General features: G+C 38.1%; 1 protein-coding gene across 1 annotated transcript; it reads left to right on the forward strand.

Annotated features, from left to right (window-relative positions):
- Positions 1–18475: 18475 nt before the first annotated feature.
- Positions 18476–23770, forward strand: LOC307035517 (troponin C, slow skeletal and cardiac muscles). The gene is made up of 6 exons (XM_079674917.1): positions 18476–18605; positions 19379–19409; positions 19890–20036; positions 20218–20332; positions 20517–20653; positions 23515–23770. The coding sequence occupies exons 1-6, from the start codon at positions 18582–18584 to the stop codon at positions 23544–23546; spliced, it is 486 nt and encodes a 161-aa protein (XP_079531043.1). The 5' UTR covers positions 18476–18581; the 3' UTR covers positions 23547–23770.
- The last annotated feature ends 281 nt before the right edge of the window (positions 23771–24051 follow it).

Consider the following 24051-nt stretch of genomic DNA (forward strand, 5'->3'; position numbering starts at 1 on the left):
CTCCCGCTGAAATTATGAATGTAAGGTGTATAGTAATCATAGATAACACGGCAGGGTCCGTTACAGTTTGTTTTTATCTGATTTCAAATAAGAAAAGTCTTGGCTTTCAGTACATTAAACTTGTTTCGGCAAATTCAGATGATAAATAGGCCTACAACTTTGAAGCTTGTAACGGAATAATTACAAGCGGAGAACGGAGTAATTTAACGTCACTGCAGGCATAACAACAGCCGGTGTTTCTCGTGAGTCTTTTCCCCGGGAAACAAACACAATACACACAAACGCAAAAATACACAAACACACAAGTATATACACGCGGCGCGGAACACTGTACAAATCCCGTTTCAATAATTCCCCTCTACTCTAAAGTCGCATCTAAAACGCGATCTGATCTAGCTGTGTATATTTTGTTATTTTGTATTGTTATATATATTCAATCTCATTAGCTACACGCATTTTTTAAGCTTGTAAAGGGAAGACCACAGCTCGCCTCTCACTGGCCACTCTGCTCTTCCGCAGCGCCGCTCCCCCTCCCTCCCGCTGAAATTATGAATGTAAGGCATAATAATCATAGATAACACGGCAGGGTCCGTTACAGTTCGTTCTCATCTGATTTCAAATAAACAAAGTCTTGGCTTTCAGAATATTAAACTTGTTTCGGCAAATGCAGATGATAAATACAGGTTTGAAGTTTGTAATGGCATAATTACAAGCGGAGAACTGAGTAATTTAACGTCACAACAGGCATAACAACAGCCGGTGTTTCCCGTGAGTGCAGTAATCCAAACGAAAATATCTTCCCTCCGTAGTATTTTTGATCATTTGCTCCGCTAATAATCAATCAGATCGATGGATTCCAGAGAAGAGAAACACTTTAAAGGCCTTTTTCTCAAAACGATGACTCTGTAACAGTCATTATATAATGTGACATATTTTGCTTAATATTTGGAGTACAAAAACAATCCTGATCTCATTAGAAAGCTAGGAATCAAAATGTGTCTTCGGGTCAATGCGAACGATTTCGATGGAGCAGGTCACTTTGCATTAGGTAAAATAAAGCAGGCAGACATAACAGGAAGAATATGTACATTTTAACCCAATCAAATAGGACATTGTCACACCATTCAAATGTATCCATGTAAATTACAACCAATAAAAAAGCTTAGATTTGTTTATTTGTTACGTTGTTTACTTTATTTGTGACGTTGTTCTGCTGTGTGTGTCAGCCGTTAACCTAGAGATATAAAGAATATATACACTTGCAAACATGTCAGAAGAACCAGCGCAGAAGAAAACTAAATACGGTCAATCTAAACTTAAATTTAACAACTGGAAGGTCACATCCCTGACTACCATATCTCCGGAGGCTGGACCTTCTTCAAACAGCGAAGCCAGATGAACCCAAAAGCAGCAGCTCTAGGCTGCGGCCGCAGAAACTGTCAAAACCGCCGCCGACCCCACCGCCGCCGTTGTTGAACCGAAACAGGCTGGTTCCAACTGCATGGAGGTTTGCTGTCGGGACATTGAGGCGGTTAAAGCTGTACAGCTAACTATCAGAAAAAAGGAGACCGCTAGTAGATTATTTGGGCAAAGAGAAGGTACATCAACGCAGAATGGTACAAAAACAGAGTGGTTAATTCTTTGCAAAACCACTAAACGATAGTGATAAATTGCGATGTTAACAACCTCATGATAACCTCATTTTTTTTTTTACTTAGGATCATACCTGTGTTTAGTCTAGAAAAAGGTGAATGTGTGGATTTTATTATAAAATTGTGTATATTTACAGACTGTTGCAAACACTAAGAAGCTTATAAACATCAGGTTTAAAACTTCAAGTCAAGAGCTTTACAAAAAAGTAACACAATTAAAGATGTTTGGAGTTTTATTTGAGTTATTCATTTACATTTTTTGTCAAAGAGATGCTGATTTGAAACCGTTGTAGCCGTTACGGCATTTCCTGTTTCTGCCGGAGAGAGGGGAGTTTGTCCCAAAGCTTGCCGCTGTATTTACTCCCTCCATCTGACAGGAGGGAGCCTCATGTGTCACTCCACGGAGTTCACTCCATCACGGAGGGGGAGTGTCTAGGGCGTAGTTTGGGATTGGGCCATAAACACGCACTTTTTTTGGCCCCCCCAATTCTAAAATGAATCCGGCGCGCCTGAGGGACAGAGTTGAGCTGCTGGAAGAACCAGCTCAACTGGCATATACAAGTGCAGGGCAAGAGCAAGAGGTGGGTGAGAATTATCCCTTTAACTCAGTGGCGTTTTCTCCTGGAGGCCAAGGGAAGCAAGGCTTCCCCTTTTTTTTTTGGATTGTAGTTATAATTTTAATAAATAAATAAAAACACTTCGTTTAGTTTCGTTAATTATTCTGCCGGCCCATCTCTCCCCCATTCTCATTGAGTATTTTACAAAGAGTGAAACAGCGCCCCTCTAGATGTTATGGTGAAACTATTACGCTTTTCATTCATAATTTCAGCGGGAGGGAGAGGGAGTGATGCTGAGGAACAGCAGAGTGCGGGCTGACAGGTGTCTGTGTTGACATTCCCCTTATTGTGGAATAAGGGGAATGCAGAGACTGGCTACAAGTGTTTTAGGTTCAAGTTAGACAACTAATGTCTGGGTTAGTGTTTATGACTTCATGTGTATGTCATCTTAATGGTTAATCTCAATACACACACATTTTCCGTGCTTTCCAATAGTTTAAAATAGTTTTATTCTACTATTTAATAACCTGTTCAATACAAACATGCCACTTGTAAAAATGAAATAACATTTCTGTGAACTGATATTTGTTTAGTGAGCTTATTAGAGGATGTTCCCATTTTTGGGGATGTTCCCTTTGATTGTAAAATGTCAATGAAGATGTCAGACTTAGTATATTTGTTAATAATTACATACAACACATGGAATCTTTGTGTGTGTGTGTTCCAAGTGAATCTGTGCCCCCCTGGTGGCCAGTACATCAATGATGTGGCCCCCACCACCATCAAAGTTGCCCATCCCTGCCCTATATGGTTCTCTGTCTGTGGCCACCTTCCCCCCTCAGGTTACCACACACAAGTTAAAAATATGTTTTAAGATATAGTTGGATTATACAAATATCACATGTGAGTTACCTTAATATCAAATAATAACGAGGAAAACATTACCTTTGCTCTCAAGCAGTCCTACTAGTGCTTCTCAAATAGTAAAACTTTACAGAGGCCCATTATAGAGAACACACACTCATTTCATCCTGCCGCATTGCAGACATTTAGACTGTTTCCAAAGAGTATTCCTTTGCATATTTCCAGCTTCTTTTTACACAGACTGCTTATTATTGATACAAAGTAATTAAACACACACATATATTTTTAAGATCTGTAGATTTCCCTGATATTTGACATGCGGTATTTAATGGAGAATGTCTCCTTCACCACAACTGCTCCTTTTTCATACAGATTAATAAAACATGTTTAAGCTAATTTCTCCACAATGTTGAAGCAATTCAGTACCCACAACATGAATATATAAGGTGACATTAAAATGAATATATCACACCAGCTATCCAGGCCAGACTCTAAAGACTTTCCAAGGGGTAAACATGCTGCTGCTGGAGTACTGACTGGAAGTATTGCTTATATTATGTCTACCATTCTCTTAAAGTATAAAGGTGTTTTAACGCTTATTCAAAATAGCAGAGAAACATGCATTATTGTACTCAGGAGGGGACATTGACAGAGGATTACTCAAAAGTACACAGTAAAAGTACTTCTTAGTACTTGTGGGACTAGTACTGTTGGGGCAGAATCTCTGCTCCGCGCCGTTCCTATATGAGCGGGTTCTCAAAAGAAGGAAAAATTCAAAGCAGCCAGGATAAGGGTTAAACAATAATCTGCTTTAATGGCAAAATCATACAAATACTTCACCTAATCACGAAGCACTCTCCAGAGTACTCGGGGCTCAGGTTCTACCACCGTGTGAGACACGTCTCAGGAACGGCAAGTCAAAAACAAGAGCCCCGATCTTCAAAATGATCACAACATTTATACACAGAGTTCACTTCTGAGCGAGCTAGACAGTGAGTTGGCAGTGTTCCATTGGTCGGTTTCCGTTCTGGGCGGGACCCCAGGTAGTAAGTCAGTTTGTTGATTGCGTGTGTGTGTGTATGTGTTTGTCCCTCTGCCCTCAGGCAGATCCCCCAATCAATGATTTGGAGTCATGACAGAGGACTCTTTGACAGGACACATACTCATTCCCCCTAAACATCTTCAACACACACAAACATCGTATCCTGTATCTTATCACACAACAGTCACCTGTTTTTCTCTATGAAAGCCATATTTGTAAATATCCAAACGCCATCGTCCCATGACAGTCCCCGAATCACCCAACCAACATAAGTTAATTGTTCTTGTGGCTTAATGGCTTCCCTGAACTTCCCTTCACCCCAAAGTCAGCTTACTAGGAATGAATACATGTTATTGATAAGCTCAAAAGGACCTTTATCTCATTTACTGCTGGATGACCCAAGTCTCAAGGCCTGCAGGATGTGTAGGAGATAAACATTAATTCTACAAGACTTTAACTGCCTTATATCTGAAAATGTATCCGGGAATTCCCCTGTTGACTTCAAGGACTATTGATAATTAACAGAGAGACCCTAGGGGCCTCTTCTTGGTATCTGCTAGGCAGAAGTCACTCAATGCAGAAATCACAAGTTTAACACACATTCTATATAAGGTGACATTAAAATGAATATACCAGATTGAACTTTCCTGCCATAACACGTTACTTTAATCCTTCAAATAATTCAAATAATACTTCAATTCCCCCTTTTGGTCTCGCCCCACGAGACCAACTCACATAAGACATTTGAAACACAGCTACTGTCATTCCTTGCCACTGTGTCTGCTCCCCAACAGTATACCTTTGTGAACAGAACACAACTTTCAATGTCAGTGAAGGAACTATCAGAGTGCGAACCTGAGTGCCAGAAAGCAGCATCCTTGCGTGTTGTTGAATCCTCAGGCCCCCCCCCCCCACAGCGGAAAACGCCAACAAGGGCAGCTGATAGGGAGGGGGAGATGCGGCCTTTCCTTCAAAGGTGGAACTGATGAATCTGATCAGAGAGAAGTAGACTCCTCTGCTGCCTCGAGAAGTCCCCCAGCCCGCTGACGCCAGCTTCCGAGCCGTCTGCTGTAGGGATGTCCGCGAGGTCCTTCTCCTCCAGTCCGCTGATGACAGCTTCCGAGTCGTCTGCTGTAGGGATGTCCTCGTTGACGATAGCCAGGTCCGTCCTGATGTGTCTGGGTCCTTCCAGGTGATTTCCTCGCCGTACACTGGCTCCAGTAGTACCAGATGTCCCCCTTTTCTCCTAGGCAGACGGCATGAGATGTCCTCTGGGTCACTCTGTAGAGGCCGGAGAACCTGGGGTTGATCCACCTTAAGCCAGACGAACTCCGCTGTGTCGGCCTCCTGCTCCTCGGGTCCCCCTTTTGGCGTCAGCAACCTGTGTGGAGAAATCTGATACCCACCCCTCAAGTCTACGCTCAGGGCTTCTGGGCCCTCAGGTGTTTGACCCACCACTGGTAGGCTGCTTGGAGCCTGTTGGTGGGCTGTCTTAAAACAACAGCTGTCTGTGAACAGGTTTTCTAAATTAGTTGCAGACCTCCTATCTGCCAGTGCAGCTTCAGAATCTTAATACTTGGCCTGTGTCAACAAAATAAACCCCAACATCTTCAGGTGAACTAAATGACATATTTCAAGAGCTCTGAATTTCTGACAAGCATCTGTGTTATTATAAATGAAATCCTTGAGATCCTATTTAAAATCTAAATATAATATGAACTGCTAATGTCTCTGGTAAAGAAACACACTAATGTTATGGATTAAAAACAACTAAAATCATGATACTGACAAAGTGAATAATTTCCTGATGACACTGCTTCTACTTGTCAGTGCTTAGATATTATCAAGCTGAAATATGAATACAGAAATCCAACATACTGTCATCAACTGTCTTTCTATTATGAATTTAAATTAAATGTACATCCCAATAATGATCTAAACAGTCTATGGCTTTTACTTCTTTACCAGGCTAGTTACAAGATGTTGTCTAAATTAAATTATATCTCAATACATTACTATGTTTTAACTTAGCTGTAATATGTTCTTTCTACATTTCAAACCTCAGTTACTTTAATACCTGTTGAAATATTACAAAATTGTTTTCATTATCACAGTTCACCTTCTCAAATCTCATTCTGGAATTACGTCTCTCAGTAGCCCCTTGGCCACTGATTCTGCATCTGTGTTACCTGTTATAACTCAATCAATATTAGAAACATGTCAACATTTTTTAGGAAACCTCTCGTTTCCCTTGGAGCTCCAGAATAATGTGTTAGTCTAAAAACATGCTTGGTTAGTCATTGTTTTAGAATCATGCAGTTGAACTGATCACATGCAGACATACATTCACACTGTCAGTCAGGGTCAAAGGTCATTTGGTCTCAGTCTTTTTGGCCATGTGTCGTGCTCTGCAGAGACTTTAATATTCTACTAGCTGGAGTTGTACTAGTGACATCATTGTGTTGATGTCAACCAATGCAACAAAGTCTTTCTCGTGTTCGCAGCACCATTTTCTTCAGATGTTTAACAAACAAATTATCAATACACTTTATTAATATACCGCCCCTAGGAAACACAATACCTGACAAATGTTCATGCAAGTCATTCTTAAGTGAACCTATCAATTTTTTTACCCTTAGAAGTGAACATACCTCATAATGTTGCATCAGGATGTTAAACTAAGCTTTGGCCAAATCAATCATTATTACTGTTTCAGATTTAACTGGTGGTTGAACAAACACAGCCTTTTTTTGTTTACATCATGCAAACCACTAACATATTTTCCAATTTCAGCATCAGCCTTGTTACTCTAAAATGACATCCTAAATAGGAATATTAGAAATGAAACAAATATTTAATCTTCAGAAATGTTCTTAACAAATGGAGAGCAATGCCATCTTTCTATCTAGTGAATAGCCAACATATTTAAAAAATGTCAGATATACAAAAATAAGCCTAAATACTCTTTTACTATCAAAGTCTAAAGCTAGACCTAAGCTGAATAGTTTTGGTAATGGACAATTTTAATCTAAAAACAAAACAAAACTGGACCTGTGTTCTTGTTATGTGTTTTTCAAAATACATTAGTAAATACCTTGTGAAGTATTCACAATATAACTAATCCTCTCTAGGATATGAAATCCATTCATCTTGAACCATATACTATTTCCCTATTTATTTTTAGTTCATGATAATAATGGTATAACGTCCACAAGTTTACCCATAGCTAGGTTCTATGTCAAGATTATCATGTGTGACATAATAATCAGATGTCTTGTTTGCCAAACAAGGATATTAAACTTGAATCTTTTCAGTATTCCAGACCATCATTAAACAATCAGCCTCCCTTCCTAAACGCTTAAGCATATCGTTCTACACCACCTTCTGGTAAACTCTTGCACAGTTATGTTGTAAAATCATTGCATGATTTCTTCAGAGTCTGAACAGACTGAGACCAGCTGTCTCAAGATCTTGTCATATTGAGAACAGTCAATGATTCATTGTCCTCTTCAGCTGTAGTCAGTGGCAGGGTCCCCAAAAAGCTAGAACCGGCCCTGGTCAGTGGGCTCCAAGGAAACTCTCTCTGGCATTGGGATGTCCTGAGGGGGAAGGGACCTCTGGATTAATGTGATACAATCAGCAGACACACGTTGTCCTCTGTACAGCAGAAATCCCCAAAAACTGCAGTACCTCTTCACACCACTGTTGCCTTGACAACGATGCACAAGCAAACTGTAAATACCTCCTCAGAGATGCGTTCTTTGCACACTTCTTCTGTTTGCAATGAGCAACATTTCACCAACACACTGATTCAGAGTCGAACTCAAAGGTGGCGCACAACTATCCAATGCTGCTGTAATCACAGCAAATCAGCTACTGAGAAAAACTCAATGTAAATCTCTCCCCCAGCGGGTTACAAAATAAAACAGCTGAGTGTCTATATGGTCAGGAATGCTGAAACATGTGAATGTTAAACCCATTAATGGTAACAGTCTTCCTATTCTTCATTACTTCAGTTCTAAGTTAATAGGCAAAACAAAGACACCTTTCTTAACCACTATAGATTCATCTTTTATCTACTTGGTTATTCTATTCTTTTTCAAATTGTTTATCTAAGTTGTGTGTTACAAGCATGGTTAGATTTGTAACAGAATACAAAACTAACTGTATTCAGCGCTATATATTTAAAACAAGTAATCTGACTACAGTTAATGAATATATTTTTGGAACACTTAAAGGAATTATTACAAAATGTAATCTTCATTATTACTAAAGCTGAAACCTAAATAAATCATCACGGAACATTTTTCTGTCCTTATTACTTAATTGTTTCAATAAAAACTAAAAAGCATTGTGAAAACTCCCATTTTTGAGAACATCTCAACACTTTTATTCCATCTAAGCACGGATGTTTATGACAAACTCGTCCTATTAATCCCAAACGATCTTTAATGGTATCAATTTTGAACTTTTCTTAATATTAATTGTAAATGCAACGTATGTTCTCTTTAGAACAAAGACAGGATAGTTGCAGCTGAAACTGGTTAATAGCAATTTTCTGTTAACCAAGATAAGCCTGTTGTTCTTATATCTAGTAAATATATTCTTATTTTATGTTACTCACAAAACAATATGACATTTTCCAGAATATTAGTTAACTTTATATAACATTTACCCTCTCTATACTTTTCAAACCATTTATTTTTCTCTCTCTCTTCCTCTCTGCGCCCTGCAGCTGCCGGCCCAAGCTTCTCTCATCAAAACCTCTTTTGTTCTCCAACTGTGTGAAATGGCTTTTAGCCTCGTGCAGCACCTCTGTCATGCTTAAACATTAACAGATTCCCTCTGACTGACAAACTTACAAAAACCTTCTTTTTACTCTCTACTCTTTCTTCATAAACTTAAAAACACCATTGTGGTGGATCGTTTCCGTTTTCAGTTTCCTATCTACTTTAAACAACCATCAACTGAGAGTAACTGTATATGATAACAACTCCTAAATAACCTTACAATATATATTTCTTCCAATGAGTTCGTTATTTCATGTCTAACAAATTCTCCTCTTTCCATGTCTTATTCTAGATGGAAAAATCCACCTATCATATTTAATTTGAATAAAACCTTACCCTTAATGTACTTCATATACTCAGTAAATCTCTTTTTACTTTCGGCCTAAGGTTACTGTATGTAATATAATTTTCCTTGAAGTATAATTAAGTACAATCCTTAGTTAATGACAAATACCATGAAATTCACAACGCAATGCAACGGTATCAATCAGTTCTCAAAGACTATGTTTAAATAGCAGCAAATCATTGTTTCTTATTTATTTCAATATATCTACCACTTCAAATCACACCTTGATCTGTTAATTTTCAATGTATTTCCTTCCAACTTCAGGCATTAGAGAAAAAAGCAAGCAGACACACTCCGGGGTGCTGCTGCTGCTCTCGAGAGGAACAAGGGGGGGCTTCCTTCAACAATTAACACTTCTGCTATCCTTTGATTCTATTTTTTCTGCTTGAACCCACTGTTCTCGTAAGCTCTAATCTAACCATGCTTGTAACTCATGCTCCTCTCGTTCAAATTCTCCCTTCATTATGACTTCGTATCTATTCATTTGACTTACTGTCTTTGTTACCAGTAAATATTCACAGAAAAAATACCCCGTACAGTCTATTCAGCTTTTATTGTCCGATGTTTATTCCAACAAGTTTAGCGAGCCTCTCAGCGCGCTTCAACACCGTCTTTCAACGATGTGACGCCGACATGGAGTCGTAACCCAGGCTTACAGAACTCTTTATCGTGACGTTTGGCTTTATAGATTCAACCCCAACACAACAAAGGATATAGTGAGGCCCGGTCACTTCAGAATGACTTTCTGAAGTTTGCGTTACTCTCCTTTGGATCACTTATAACATAAATAACTCATCTCCAGCTCCGTCGAGCTTTGGATTTGTTATTTTGAGTCAGTCCTATATGGAGAATCAATACTACCATTTAACTACTCCAGACAGTATAACTGTGGGGACTCTGTACCTCCACTTTTTAAGCCAGGGACTTCAATACCCTTCCGGCTGCAGGAACTCAATATCCTACTTTACAACTAAAACACGTATTTGTATATTCCACCGCAACAACTATGACACCGGAATATGTCTCTGACAACTCTAAAATGTAGTTTAGCCAATTACAGACCTTCGATAGAAACAGGCTCGTCTGCTCACCTTTCAATTGTAGGATCCTCGTTTTAGTTGTCAGAGATTCTTCTAGGCCTCTTCTCCGGACCATTCGTCCGCTGGCTGCTGATTTTCCTCTCAAAAACCCTACTCATGACGTCACCACGTCATGACGTCATCACGTCGGGGAAACACCATTTGTTGGGGCAGAATCTCTGCTCCGTGCCGTTCCTATATGAGCGGGTTCTCAAAAGAAGGAAAAATGCAAAGCAGCCAGGATAAGGGTTAAACAATAATCTGCTTTAATGGCTAAATCATACAAATACTTCACCTAATCACGAAGCACTCTGCAGAGTACTCCGGGCTCAGGTTCTACCACCGTGTGAGACACGTCTCAGGAACGGCAAGTCAAAAACAAGAGCCCCGATCTTCAAAATGATCACAACATTTATACACAGAGTTCACTTCTGAGTGAGTGATTGGTCGGTTTCCCTTCTGGGCGGGACCCCAGGTAGTAAGTCAGTTTGTTGATTCCATGTTGCTTCTGTGCGTGTGTGTGTGTGTGTGTTTGTCCCTCTGCCCTCAGGCAGATCCCCCAATCAATGATTTGGAGTCATGACAGAGGACTCTTTGACAGGACACATACTCATTCCCCCTAAACATCTTCAACACACACAAACATCGTATCCTGTATCTTATCACACAACAGTCACCTGTTTTTCTCTATGAAAGCCATATTTGTAAATATCCAAACGCCATCGTCCCATGACAGTCCCCGAATCACCCAACCAACATAAGTTAATTGTTCTTGTGGCTTAATGGCTTCCCTGAACTTCCCTTCACCCCAAAGTCAGCTTACTAGGAATGAATACATTTTATTGATAAGCTCAAAGGGACCTTTATCTCATTTACTGCTGGGTGACCCAAGTCTCAAGGCCTGCAGGATGTGTAGGAGATAAACATTAATTCTACAAGACTTTAACTGCCTTATATCTGAAAATGTATCCGGGAATTCCCCTGTTGACTGCAAGGACTATTGATAATTAACAGAGAGACCCTAGGGGCCTCTTCTTGGTATCTGCTAGGCAGAAGTCACTCAATGCAGAAATCACAAGTTTAATACACATTCTATATAAGGTGACATTAAAATGAATATACCAGATTGAACTTTCCTGCCATAACACGTTACTTTAATCCTTCAAATAATTCAAATAATAATTCAGTACTGAGTCCAACAGTGTCAATCTCACGAAGAACTAATTGCAAGAAATATTTTTTTCCCTCATCAAATTTAGCAGACTTGTGGTACAAAATATTTGTATCACTCATTGAATATAGCAGGAAAGAAAATGAAGAGTGCAGAATCGCTGTATGGTTTAAATCTCCTTAGTTACAATGTTGTCCATTTTAGACAAAGGCTTATTATATTTACAGCCCTAATAACATTAATTTTCTGGGCTCAATATGTGTCTTGGCTGTTTTGATTGTGATCACTAAATTCACCTTGTTCAAACACTGACCCAGATCGCTGGATCGCTATAAACACCGCTGTCATCAGGCTGGCAAGGGCTGGCAAGGGCTGTTCCATGCTCTGCTCAACCTCCCGCCTTCCCAATGGACTCAGTAGTGCCCCCTGCTGCCGTAGAGCATGTGCCGGCCCCTGTGGAATATTACTGCCAAAAGTCACGTGAGTGAGTCCAACCCACTCTCTTCAGTCTGCGTACAAATGACACGACTTTACACATTGGAAAATGCGTGCAATAGATATGCTAAAGTCCGATTTTGCGTGCCTATCATACGCCAACTATTCCCATTGAGTTCTGATTCCGAGTTTTGCGTGCATATGAGACGCAAATGGATACGGTCGGGTCTGAGAAGACCGGAAGCTGTGTGGTCCATAAAAACATGTTATTACTCAATATCAAGCCACGATTATTGATTTATTTGTAATCGTATAATGTCTGACTTTTTTTGTCGTCTGTGAGGAAAAGAAATGGGGCTCAGAGCCTCAGAATAATGAAATCTGTATTTTTTTTAATCTTTTTTTCCTTCTAATTTGTTATTCTTTTCTAAATAACACACTGTTATTTACTCAACAATAACACACAATTATCCTTGTTTTTATGTATTCGTTTAATTCTATAATCTCAGGCTTTTTAGCCGTTTCTCAGGAATTGAATTTCAAAATAAAGTCACCGGAAACAGACGTAGGCCTGTAAGGGACATTTCGATCATCATCGCGATACATGACATAAACCCTCTGAAGCGATTACCCAAGATCCTCATCTAGAAGCTCGGTGATTGGATTGTTTAGCCGCAATGCACGTTGGGATATGGTGTTTATGCGATATGAAATCCGAAAAACATTTAAAAAAAGAAAATAGTACTTTATTCCGAGTGTGCTTGCTTTTCTCTTTGAAAGTCATCACATAACGGCATTACACGGTTCAGCTGTATTACATATTACGCATCTGCCGTAGTTCTTTATATATAGAGCCCTGATGAGAAGACTTCTAGAACAAACAGGAAGAACAGCCACGAAAACTGAATATGTGACGTGGACCATAAATATATCAGCAATTAAACAAAATCTTCCATTTCTTTTCACACAATACATCTCCTTGCAGTATCAACCTTAATTCGGCTGACTTTTATATTTGATCCAATTGGTAGATAGGTTATATTTACACCATAACGGTGCACAGCTGATAGAAAATGACTTGTAGTTTTTAAAGATATTACTGATTTTTTTTTAATATAAGAATGTAAATACTGAGTTGAGAGAATAGTCAGGGGATTTGGGTGATGGGAGACACATGGAATCACAATTTCAATAGCTTACCATTAAATGATGGATATACCTTTCTGTCTGTGATGTGAAAGTAAAAACATGAGAAATAATATAGCAATATCCTGTAAAATTATGTAAAGACATGAATAAAACTACACATATTGAGATGTTATACATTCATAAGTGTCCTACACTAATAATACAAAGTTATTATTAGTGTGCTGTGTGTACCTTGTGTGCACCGCCTATTGGTTAAAGCACGTTATTGAATTATTTTTGTTGAATAATGTTATTTGATGAACAAAATATTAAGAGTACTTTCATAGGGGGAAAGTAGAAGGTCAATGATAGAAATATAGAATATACAAAATCAAGAAGATACTGTAAGTGATCTCTACAATAAAACAGTTTAGTGCACGATGTACAAAGATATTAATATGAGGATGTGCAAAACAGACAATCTAATTAACCTTTATTAACACATTAAATAATACTTTAGGTTAAGGTCTTCTTTCAAATAAGAAAAAAGCTTTGGGGGTATCTATTTACCAGGGGTGTAACGGTTCACAAACATTTTGGTTAGGTACGTACCTCGGTTTTTAGGTCACGGTTCGGTTCGGTACGTTTTCGGTACAGCAGAAAAAATTATCACAAAACATAAAATATTTTATGTTTTTTTTTAGTTATTATTAAACTGTGAATAATGTATTCACTCAAATAAATATAAAATATAATAATATAAACATTAAGGTGCAGCATTTTGATGAACTGAAATAATCTGTATTTGAACTTTACTGTACTAGTTCTCACAAAACATAAACTATTAGTTTTGGGTTTTTAATTATTATTAAACTGTGAATATTCACTCAAATAAATACAAAATATAATAAAATAAACATTAAGGTGCAGCATTTCAATTAACTGTACTGTACTAGTACCTAAGCAGCCAGTTTGACATTATGACTTGCTTGTCATTGTATTTTCATGTTTTTTTAAAGAAAAATTAACTTGTCCACATTGCTTCCCGAAAGGGCATTAATACACATTAATTATACTCTTATGTATGTAGATAGAATAAGAAATGTGCAGAATTTGACAGTTTAATGGTGGAGGTATTCACATATTGATAGATGTCTTGTAATGCACTGTTGAGGAACCTGTGACCCAAGTTTTTAATTCATTGCATAACTACACTGTAGTTGTGTATATGATATGTCAATAAACCTTAGAAAATCTTGAAATCTTGAAAGGGATGTGCAAAATAGTCATCATATACAGTTTTTAATTATCTATTAGTAGTAGAGTAATGAATATACTTTATAGAGATCTATAGAGATCAGATAAATGTTTAGTCTTCTCAAGCACCAACTATCAAATATCTCTCCTGATTGTTGGCACTTGACAATCACCTTCCCTACATTTTTGACTCAGGTGTAACTAAAGTCTGCTTTAAGGATTGTTTATATTTCACATCATTAATCAGAATCTGCAAAGTAACTAAAATAAATGTGGAGTAAAAATACCAGGTTAACCTCTGAATGGTAGAGGAGTAGAATTACAAAGTAACAATGAGCTGTCACGTGGGTATATATTAATGCTGCCCATTATGGATACAAGCGATTTTCTACCTATTTAGTAATTACATGTTTTAAATTTGTATACACCAATGTGTTTCCTATCGCCTAAACCTCCAGGGCTGTACACAGTTTAATACTGTCAACTTCTAATTTTGGGAAAAACGAAAACGTCTTTTAAAACTACAATTCCCAGTAGAGACGTGCCATAGAGAACATGTTGCGAAACACAATAGCCAGCATGTGTAGTTCTGGGGGGGGCGTTCGAGTCCCGTTTTGAATAGTCTGCCGTGGTTTCGTTCCATTTCAAAGAGCTTGGCGCTCGGCGTAACCTTGGCGCACTGCCACTCCAACATCCAAATCCCAGAGCTTGAAGATTAATCACGGGGTTTGTCAACTGGACTGTAGTCCCAAACGATAGCTGGGGATTATGGGTAGTGTAGTGTCTTCGGCCATCCTAAACTCTGAATTTTGTTTCGGATATCATATCGCATTAACACCATATCCCAACGTGCATTGCGGCTAAAACATCCTGAGCTTCAAGCTGAGGATCTTGGGTAATCAGTTTACCATCTACGTCTGTTTCCGGTGCCCAAGATTATAGAATTAAATGAATAAATAAAAACAAGGATAATTGTGTGTTATTGTTGAGTAAATAACAGTGTGTTATTTAGAAAAGAATAATAAATTAGAAGGAAAAAAAGATTAAAAAAAATACAGATTTCAGTATTCTGAGGCTCTGAGCCCCATTTCTTTTCCTCACGGATGGCAAAAAAAGTCTGACATTATACAATTACAAATAAAATCAATAATCGTGGCTTGATATTGAGTGATAACATGTTTTTATGGACCACACAGTTTCCGGTCTTCTCAGACCCGACCGTATCCATTTGCGTCTGATATGCACGCAAAATTCTAACTCAGAACTCAATGGGAATAGTTGGCGTATTATAGGCACGCAAAATCGGACTTTAGCGTATCTATTGCACGCATTTTCCAATGTGTAAAGTCGTGTCATTTGTACGCAGACTGAAGAGAGTGGGTTGGTGACGAGTCACGTGACTTTTGGCATTAATATTCCGCCGTGAGAAGAAAAAGTTTTGTACTTGTAAAAAAAAGTGTTGTAATTGTAAAAATAATGTGTGCACTTCTAAAACCTATGCTGAATTTGTCTCTGAAACATGATTTATAATTAGAAAAATGGTATGTGTTTATTCGATAGATACGTTTTTTCTTTGCAAAACTAAATGCGTTAGTTTGTAGATGGTGTTTTGTATTTGCGAACCACATTGTGTTTGTTAGTGAATCATGAGGCATTTGTAAAACCTGTTTAGTTTGTTTGTGGAGTTATGGCAGGAAATTAGCTCCATAGACTTTGTCTCTGAGCTGCGGGCGACCCCCATTTTCATCACTTACAGCGGCCATCGTACAGGGCAAATGAAAAGTGTAACCGGGGTGAAAAGGGTGTTACATTTACTTCATTATGAATATTGTTACATCAAGGCCGAAAGTTAGGATGAGCACCAACGGTCAAAACTGTGTTTTCCCTCCCAGTGCTGCCAGCGCAGCGCCCCCCAGATCTGGCGCCCTAGGCGAACATGTCACGATCACAGGTACAGATAAGAACCCAATAGCACGACTCAGATACAACCAGTGTATAGCAATGTTCAGTTTATTCAGGTCAGGGAAAGGCATGGTCAAAACCAGGAAATCCGTCAGACAGGCAACCAAAACCAGACAGGGAGCAGGCAGGAACTTGAGATCCGTAAACAGGCAGGCAGGGATCAAAAACCGGGCAGGACAAAAATCTAGGCTAGAGAACAACACTCACTGGAGTGCTTGGCGGAAACGAGAAGACAATCTGGCAAAGGGATAGTGAGGTGGTATAAATACTGTGGCGTGATGAGGGAATGAGTAACAGATGAGGGGAAGAGCTGGGGAGACCAGGTGAGGGAAGTGAGCTGATTACAAGGGCCTGGAGGAAGGCAGGATCTGAAATGACAGGAGAGTTTAGATGAGCCACCAAACAAACAATAATATAAGTGTCTAACTTGTGACAGAACATCTATAACGCCAGTGCTACGGGCCGGCCCTGGTTATGCTACTGCAGCACTACACCCCTGAGCTGTTTGGGGTTCAGTGCCTTGCTGAAGAGCTCCTTTACAGTACCACAGTACAGTACAGTACAGGGTATTGAGCCAGTGTGTTATCTGTCAGTATCTGTTGGTGCTTGACATGAAGCTGTGTAATTATCTTGAAAGCTACAACTTCTTGTCATCTTTGTCAGTTTGAAAAAAGATATGTTATATTATTACTTTCCAACTATAGAGACTAGTTCTATAATGAGAGGCTTGACCTCAGAGCTCACTCTACAGCTGCTGCACATTGGCAGGTGCTATCTGTCCGTCCTGCATAGTGTTAGGCTTACAACAGAGATTTATTGCCAAAGTCCCTCCCTTACCTTATCCACCGGTAGAGGACTACTATTTTAAGTCAAGGACACTCATTAATAATATTTCTATCTGTGTTTCCATTGTCATGTAGACACACGACTCTACTCCATACTCTATAACATCATAATATATCAGGAAAGTAGTAGAATAGAAGTAGTAATGAAAAGTAAACATTTTGTTTCATTCTATCAGACTTAAGTGGCTGCCCTTTAACATGTTCAAATATGGAGAGCTCATGTGTTTATGATGAAATGGATATGAGTGACCTAAAAAACATTCTCTCTGATGCCGTTCCAATTGTCGCCAGGGCTATCAAACATGATTTTCCTGTGAGCACTTTTCACACTGACTGATGATTAGATGCTTATATTATCTTATTGCAGATAAATTGGTTCTGTTTATGTCAGTCAGTCATCTGATACTTATATGATTTCTCATTATTTTCTTATCTTATGTTTAGTTTTATAGATTTGTCAATTTAACCAACAGTTAAACCACACAATACTAATGCAAAAGCAAAGGGGGGGGGGGATTTGATAAGCATTAACTGTCATAAGGGTGCAGAGAAACTACTGTTATTAGCTAGCTACTCACAACCACATGCAGCCTGGCCACGTTAAGAAAATGCAGTAAAGGTCGGATTACAACACGCACATGGAGAGTGACTTTATTCTCTGCTCAGGTTTACTGCAACATTCATGCTCTGAAAATCGGAGGTAACCTTTAAAAACAAATATATAGGGGTTTATATTTGGTTTATGTCAGAAGAATATTTAATCAAAACAAGGATTTGTCATACAGTATTATTTTTGCCTCATTATTATAACAGCCTCAGTTATTAAGAGGTCACTTGTATTTGTTATACTAACAGGAGAGAGTATTTTAATCTAGCTATATCTAAGGTTAGCTGTGGCTTTAAATAAGCATGTCATGTGCCGAGGTGAGAAAGGAGCCAGGGTTTGAATTTCTTTCTCTATAGTGTTTTTCAATTACATACACAATCATATCTGTAACTCTTTATGTGATAAAGCATGGGCAACATTTTCGTAACAATACTGCGTTGCACCCTTCTCTTGACAGTTGGCAGGAATAAGTAGAAATACTTTTGATTCCCACGTGTTTGAACAACAAGTCATACAAACTAGTTCTGTTCAAGCATAATCAGCAGTGCAGTACAACAGATCAGTCATTTCACCAATCATCTAAATACTTCAATATTTACAGTGTTTTATACCTAAAGGTGAATTCGTGTCAAAATGACAGGTGGAGTTTCATGACAATTATTGTTGGTTGGCTTCTGTTGTTTCCTATTTATAGATCTCTCTCTAGTTACTCCTCTCTCCATCATCCTTGGAGAATTTTGAGTGCCACCCTCCTCCAACAATAAAGACTGAGGCAGTTATTGCTCTCAGTATTTTTGCTTTCTCTGAGTGCAGTGGTAGGTGAAAGTCAGGGAAGGAGCAGCAGTCATGGATGATGTATATAAAGCAGCGGTGAGTTCTTTTAGCTATGATAATTCCATTGGAGATGTTAACTTTTAAATATTTAATAATCAGAACATTTCAAACATTCTGATTCTGTCTTTTTGTGAGATTCGTAAAGATTCAAAATATCGTATGAATTCAAAATATATGTTTAACACACAACGTAAAATCCAATGCAGTACATGTTTTCTTTGAAAAGATACATCAAACCAATGTTGAGACTGTTTCAACTGTATGCTCTTTAAATTTGTGCCGCTCTATTAATGGTTTAGATTATATTGTCAGAATGTGTGCAACTATACATCAGAGAAAAAGGAACAGGAAAGTAAATTACAGAATATTTTTTAACATTTTAAGACTTTGACCTTCAGCAGAAAATATAATGAAACCTAACTAATAAAACAAGAAAAGAAAAAAAATTGGAGTAAATTAAATGGTATCCTGACTGCATGTATATTTTTCATTATGTTTTAAAGTCTTTTTGTGTTGATTCAACTTGTATAACATTCAAACAGTATGTGTGATGAGCTCAGACAGAGGGAGGCTGCTGTGCTCAGTCTGTGGCCGACGCAAAGACAGCTCAGGGGACAGCTGATTGCTATTAAAACAAATGACCCAGCCAGACATCAGCATGTGTCAAAAATTCCCCCTTTGTACTACCACAAAACAAGAATAGTAGGTGAGGAAAGCAGAGTGACATCGCAGTCCTTCTGCACTGAGAGCAGCCATCGTTCTGGCAGTGATTTATTGACAATAATCAGCATTATTTGCTTTCCTTAAAGGTTGAGAACTTGACAGAGGAGCAGAAAAATGGTGAGGAAACTTTAACTGTTAATACTTTCACCCATTACTTTCATTTTATCCATAATAACCATTATACTCCCAAGCTAATATACTTAATAGTTTTCTTCAAATATGAATACATCTACTATTAACAATACTATTTTATAGTATAGACTTCATTAAAGTCAGTGAGAGAACTTCTAACTGGTTAGGAAAAAAGTTTATATAATACTGATACATACTTTACATGACCTATAACCTATTCGTGACCATAAGTGAGAAGATTTGCTACTTCTATAGAATTGTTCTGAATGGTTGCCACCAGAGACAATAGGTCTGATTCCTTAGAAATCAGAAAAGCCCTGTTGCTAACTCCTTCAGCTCCAACCTTGCTGCTACATGGTTTTCATGACAGCCATCTTGGTGTTGTATTGTGCTCATGGATTCTCTTCATTAGTTATCAGCCCTGTCTGCGTATCAGACAGTAACTGTTGCTGTGTCCCCTTCCAGAGTTTAAGGCTGCGTTTGACATCTTCATCCAAGATGCAGAGGATGGCTGCATCAGCACCAAAGAGTTGGGGAAGGTGATGAGAATGCTAGGACAGAATCCCACCCCAGAAGAGTTACAGGAGATGATCGATGAGGTGGATGAGGATGGTATGTCAGCAGTAACCCCACTGTAGGCATTAGGGGCATGGGAGTTTTATCGAGTGGAAGAAAATTATTTTTACATTGAACATTAGAGAAACATTACTGCAAATGTAATGGAAGAAAAACTGGATCTTAAGAGTTTAAATAACTGCATAACAACTGCAATATAACTAGTGTATGTTGACAGGCAGTGGCACAGTGGATTTTGATGAATTCTTGGTCATGATGGTCCGCTGTATGAAGGAGGAGAGCAAAGGAAAATCTGAGGAGGAATTGGCTGAACTGTTCCGCATGTTTGACAAGTAGGTTCTGCACAAAGCTGCTGTATTTAGAAAAATCTGAAAGTTGATGAGAGAAAAATTAGTTGACTAGTGATACTTAAAATATTTCTCAAAAAAACTTTGAATAATGTGTCAACATTTTGGAAAGAAATGAAGTGGTTCATTACAGATGAGAATAAGACTGATTTGTTTATCTTGTGTTGAGGAACGGAGATGGCTACATAGATTTAGAAGAGCTGAAGGCCATGCTTGAGTCCACTGGAGAGGCCATCACAGAAGACGACATTGAAGAACTGATGAAGGATGGAGACAAAAACAACGATGGAAGAATTGATTATGACGGTACAGACGTCTATAACATGTTATAACAATGTTCATAGATATACAGCAACTTAGAATTTCCCCACCCTCCTCAGTTGTACCTCGGCTGGCCGTAAGGGGTCCTTTCAGGGTCATTGCCGGGTCCTTGGTAAAAATAAATCTCCCCCCAGATGACATAGTGAACACGTGGCTCACTTGTGACTTGGCTTTGGTGCATTATGCAGATATCAGTTACAATGATTCATCTATCCACCAGATGGAGGACAGATGGAAGCTAAGGGAGATGTAATGTGAGGAAATGTGCTTCATCATGAATGACCAGGTCAAGACAGCATTACGCTGAAGCTTGTTTTAAACATCTTGCCAGATGGTGAAAGACAACACGCCTGTAGTGAGTCCTCAGAACTATTATTTGGTCTATGAAAGCTCTAACAACATTTAAAAACATATTTGGCTAACATAGTAAACCCTTAAAAACATGGCGACGCAAGTAGCCAGTTCAACAATAAGAAGAGAGACAATGCGAGCGGACAGCTGTAATTCAGACCGGAGAGGAAATCAGCATTAACAATGAAAAGTGCTATTAAATGCATAGTGTAGGTTTCAGTTTGTAGGTCTCTGCTCTTGTCTCCCTCAACTCCTAATGCTGGTTCCTTTTTGTAAACATCACAGCATCTGTGCAAATAGCATACAGTAATATTCAGTAACCAGGATTCTACTATTAATCATGTATATGGGATATAAATAATCTTTCATATTTAACACTACATCTCAAATAAAAAAAAAACAGGATGAGCCTAATAACCATATATTCCCTTCCTCATCGAAAAGATTATTTATTTATTTATTTGTTCATAACCTGGATACTCATTTGGAGAATAATTCAAAGAGGGATAGACAATAGAATCTCAAAGTTCTTTTAACGCAGAACTAAAAATATGGAAAGCTGAATCCTGAATTGTCATCATACTTGATGTGAGGGAGTCTGGTCCGTCAACATTTACTGTTTATCATAGCCTAGCATGATCATATCTAGATGATCAGGTTAGCAAAATATCATGAAAAATAATTTTGTAAAACGCAAAGTGTTGCGTTTTAAATGCAGTGTAAGTAGTGAGACATGTCTCTAGTTACTGATTTTTGGTTATGTTCTTTATAAGAAAGCTTTGCAAAGGCATTATTCAACGAGATTCAAATGTAAACAGTATGCATTTAAATTGAATGATACGCAGCACTTATTTGATCAGAAATGTTAACTGTCAATGACATTATATTGTATTAATCTAGTATACAGTACTTAGTAACTTCTAACTTTCCTATATCAGTCTCACAAACACACACATAAACAAACACACACACACACACACACACACGCACGCACGCACGCATGCACACACTAGCTATGGTAGACAAAGCTGGTTATAGTGAAGTTTAGGAATACTCCTGAACAACCAATACATTCCAGGCGCTAATAAAAAACATTTGGAAAAACATTGCGTATCTGATTGTTAGTGCACATGTGAGTATGTGTATTTTAGCACTCTAATAACCGTCTGTACACTTTTTCAGATTTTCGGATTAGACTGTATTTTATTTTATTATATATATATATATATATATATATATATATATATATATATATATATATAATTATATTAGCAAAAGTATGCTGCCTTGCCGCATTGCCTCTATTTTTTCAAACTGACTGACTATTCTTGCTCCCCCGAGGGCAGTCAGATCAGATGACAGCTGTATGAAGCAGCTCGAAGAAACAAAACCACAGAAGTGAAAAGTAATTAGCTGTTTTTTATGCAAGAATCTCAACCTCGTGCTGAGCAAAGAGCAAATCACATTTCATACGAATGCAGCTTTGCAGAAAGCTTAGGATGAGCTTCGGTTTTAAACTAAAATCCCCAGAAAGTGCCAGTCACACTCAGTATTTGTGAGTCCTAATTCTATCGGATCGCTAGAAACACGCTGTCATCAGACTGGTAGGGGCTGTTACTTGCTCTGCTCAACCCCCCTCCATTTAAATAGACTCAGTAGTGCCCCCTGCTTCTGTGGAGAATAACTCAGGACATTTGTGAGAAAATACTCAGCAAAAAACGGAATTTTCCTGCCAAAAGTCACATGATATTCTTTTTCTCTGTAGGATTTATTTGTTGTACTCGAAAAAAAAAAAGAATTTGTATTTGTAAAGCCTATGCTGTATTTGTTTCTGCGTTTGTATTCGTAGAAAATATTTGAGTGTACTTGTGTACTATTTGAGTGTAACCTGTGCTGTATTTGTGAAAAATGTAAAAAAAAAATGTAATGTGTTTGTTTGATAGATACGCTGTATTTGCAAAACTTAATGCATTAGTTTGAAGATGGTGATTTGATTTTTGCAAACTACACTGTGTTTCTTAGTGAATCATAAGGCATCTGTAAAACACGTTTATTTTGTTTGTGGAGTAATGGCAGGATATTATCTCCATACTAGAGAGGGGAAATTCTTGGTCACTGCATGTGGATGCAAATATTTTGGATTTGCAATTCAAGTTTGCAGGAAACTTAAGTCCTCTTCAGGTTTGCCACTGGAATTAAATACGCCTTTTACTTAAAGGAATCTCCAAAAAGATAAACCTGTGAGTCCTAGTCCAAAATATATCACTAAATACTTTCATTTCATTATGGAGATATATAGATCACTCACAGACTGTATTATGCTTTTCAGTCATAAAGTGCATTATGATTATATCAACAACAAAAAAGACTACCCACTGTTTTCTTTTGAGTTAAATCATCTGTAAAATACATTTAATGTGATCAGTACACACCATTTTGTTTTTAGAAAAGATGATATATCAATCTATTTTAACTTTGTGCATTCTCTTTGACAGAGTTCCTTGAGTTCATGAAAGGAGTTGAATAAACAATCCAGCGTCCTCAAATTGCAGCATCTTCCATTCCTTAAGACATCATTCCACCTTGTGTCTGCGTCTAACAAAACCAACTGTCCTCTCACCTATTTTCAAAGAACCCCACCCAGGCCCTGAAAGGTCATTGACCGACTGACTGAAATAGCTTTACTTCTGATAGCGATGATTCATCAAAATGTCATAAAGACTGTTAATTAAAAAGATTATTATAATTGTGTCTTGTGTCTGTTTGACTTATTTGAGTATTACAAAGATGACACAGAATTTATTATTTTAAGAGGTTATAGATTAGGTGATTTAAGATCCTACAAATCTGAAGGCGTTTACAGCCAGTTGATTATGGTAATGAATGTCTACTTGTATGCATTCTGTTGAGATTAATGTAGTATGCACAAAGTCAAACACTTTGTGCATACAAAAGTATGCACAAAGTGTTTGACCAAACATTCCCTCTCAAGTCAGAACTGAGGTCACAAAAAATAAATATCGTTCCAGGAC

This window comes from Notothenia rossii, assembly GCF_949606895.1.
Source record: "Notothenia rossii genome assembly, chromosome: 4".
NCBI classification, from domain to species: Eukaryota; Metazoa; Chordata; class Actinopteri; order Perciformes; family Nototheniidae; genus Notothenia; species Notothenia rossii.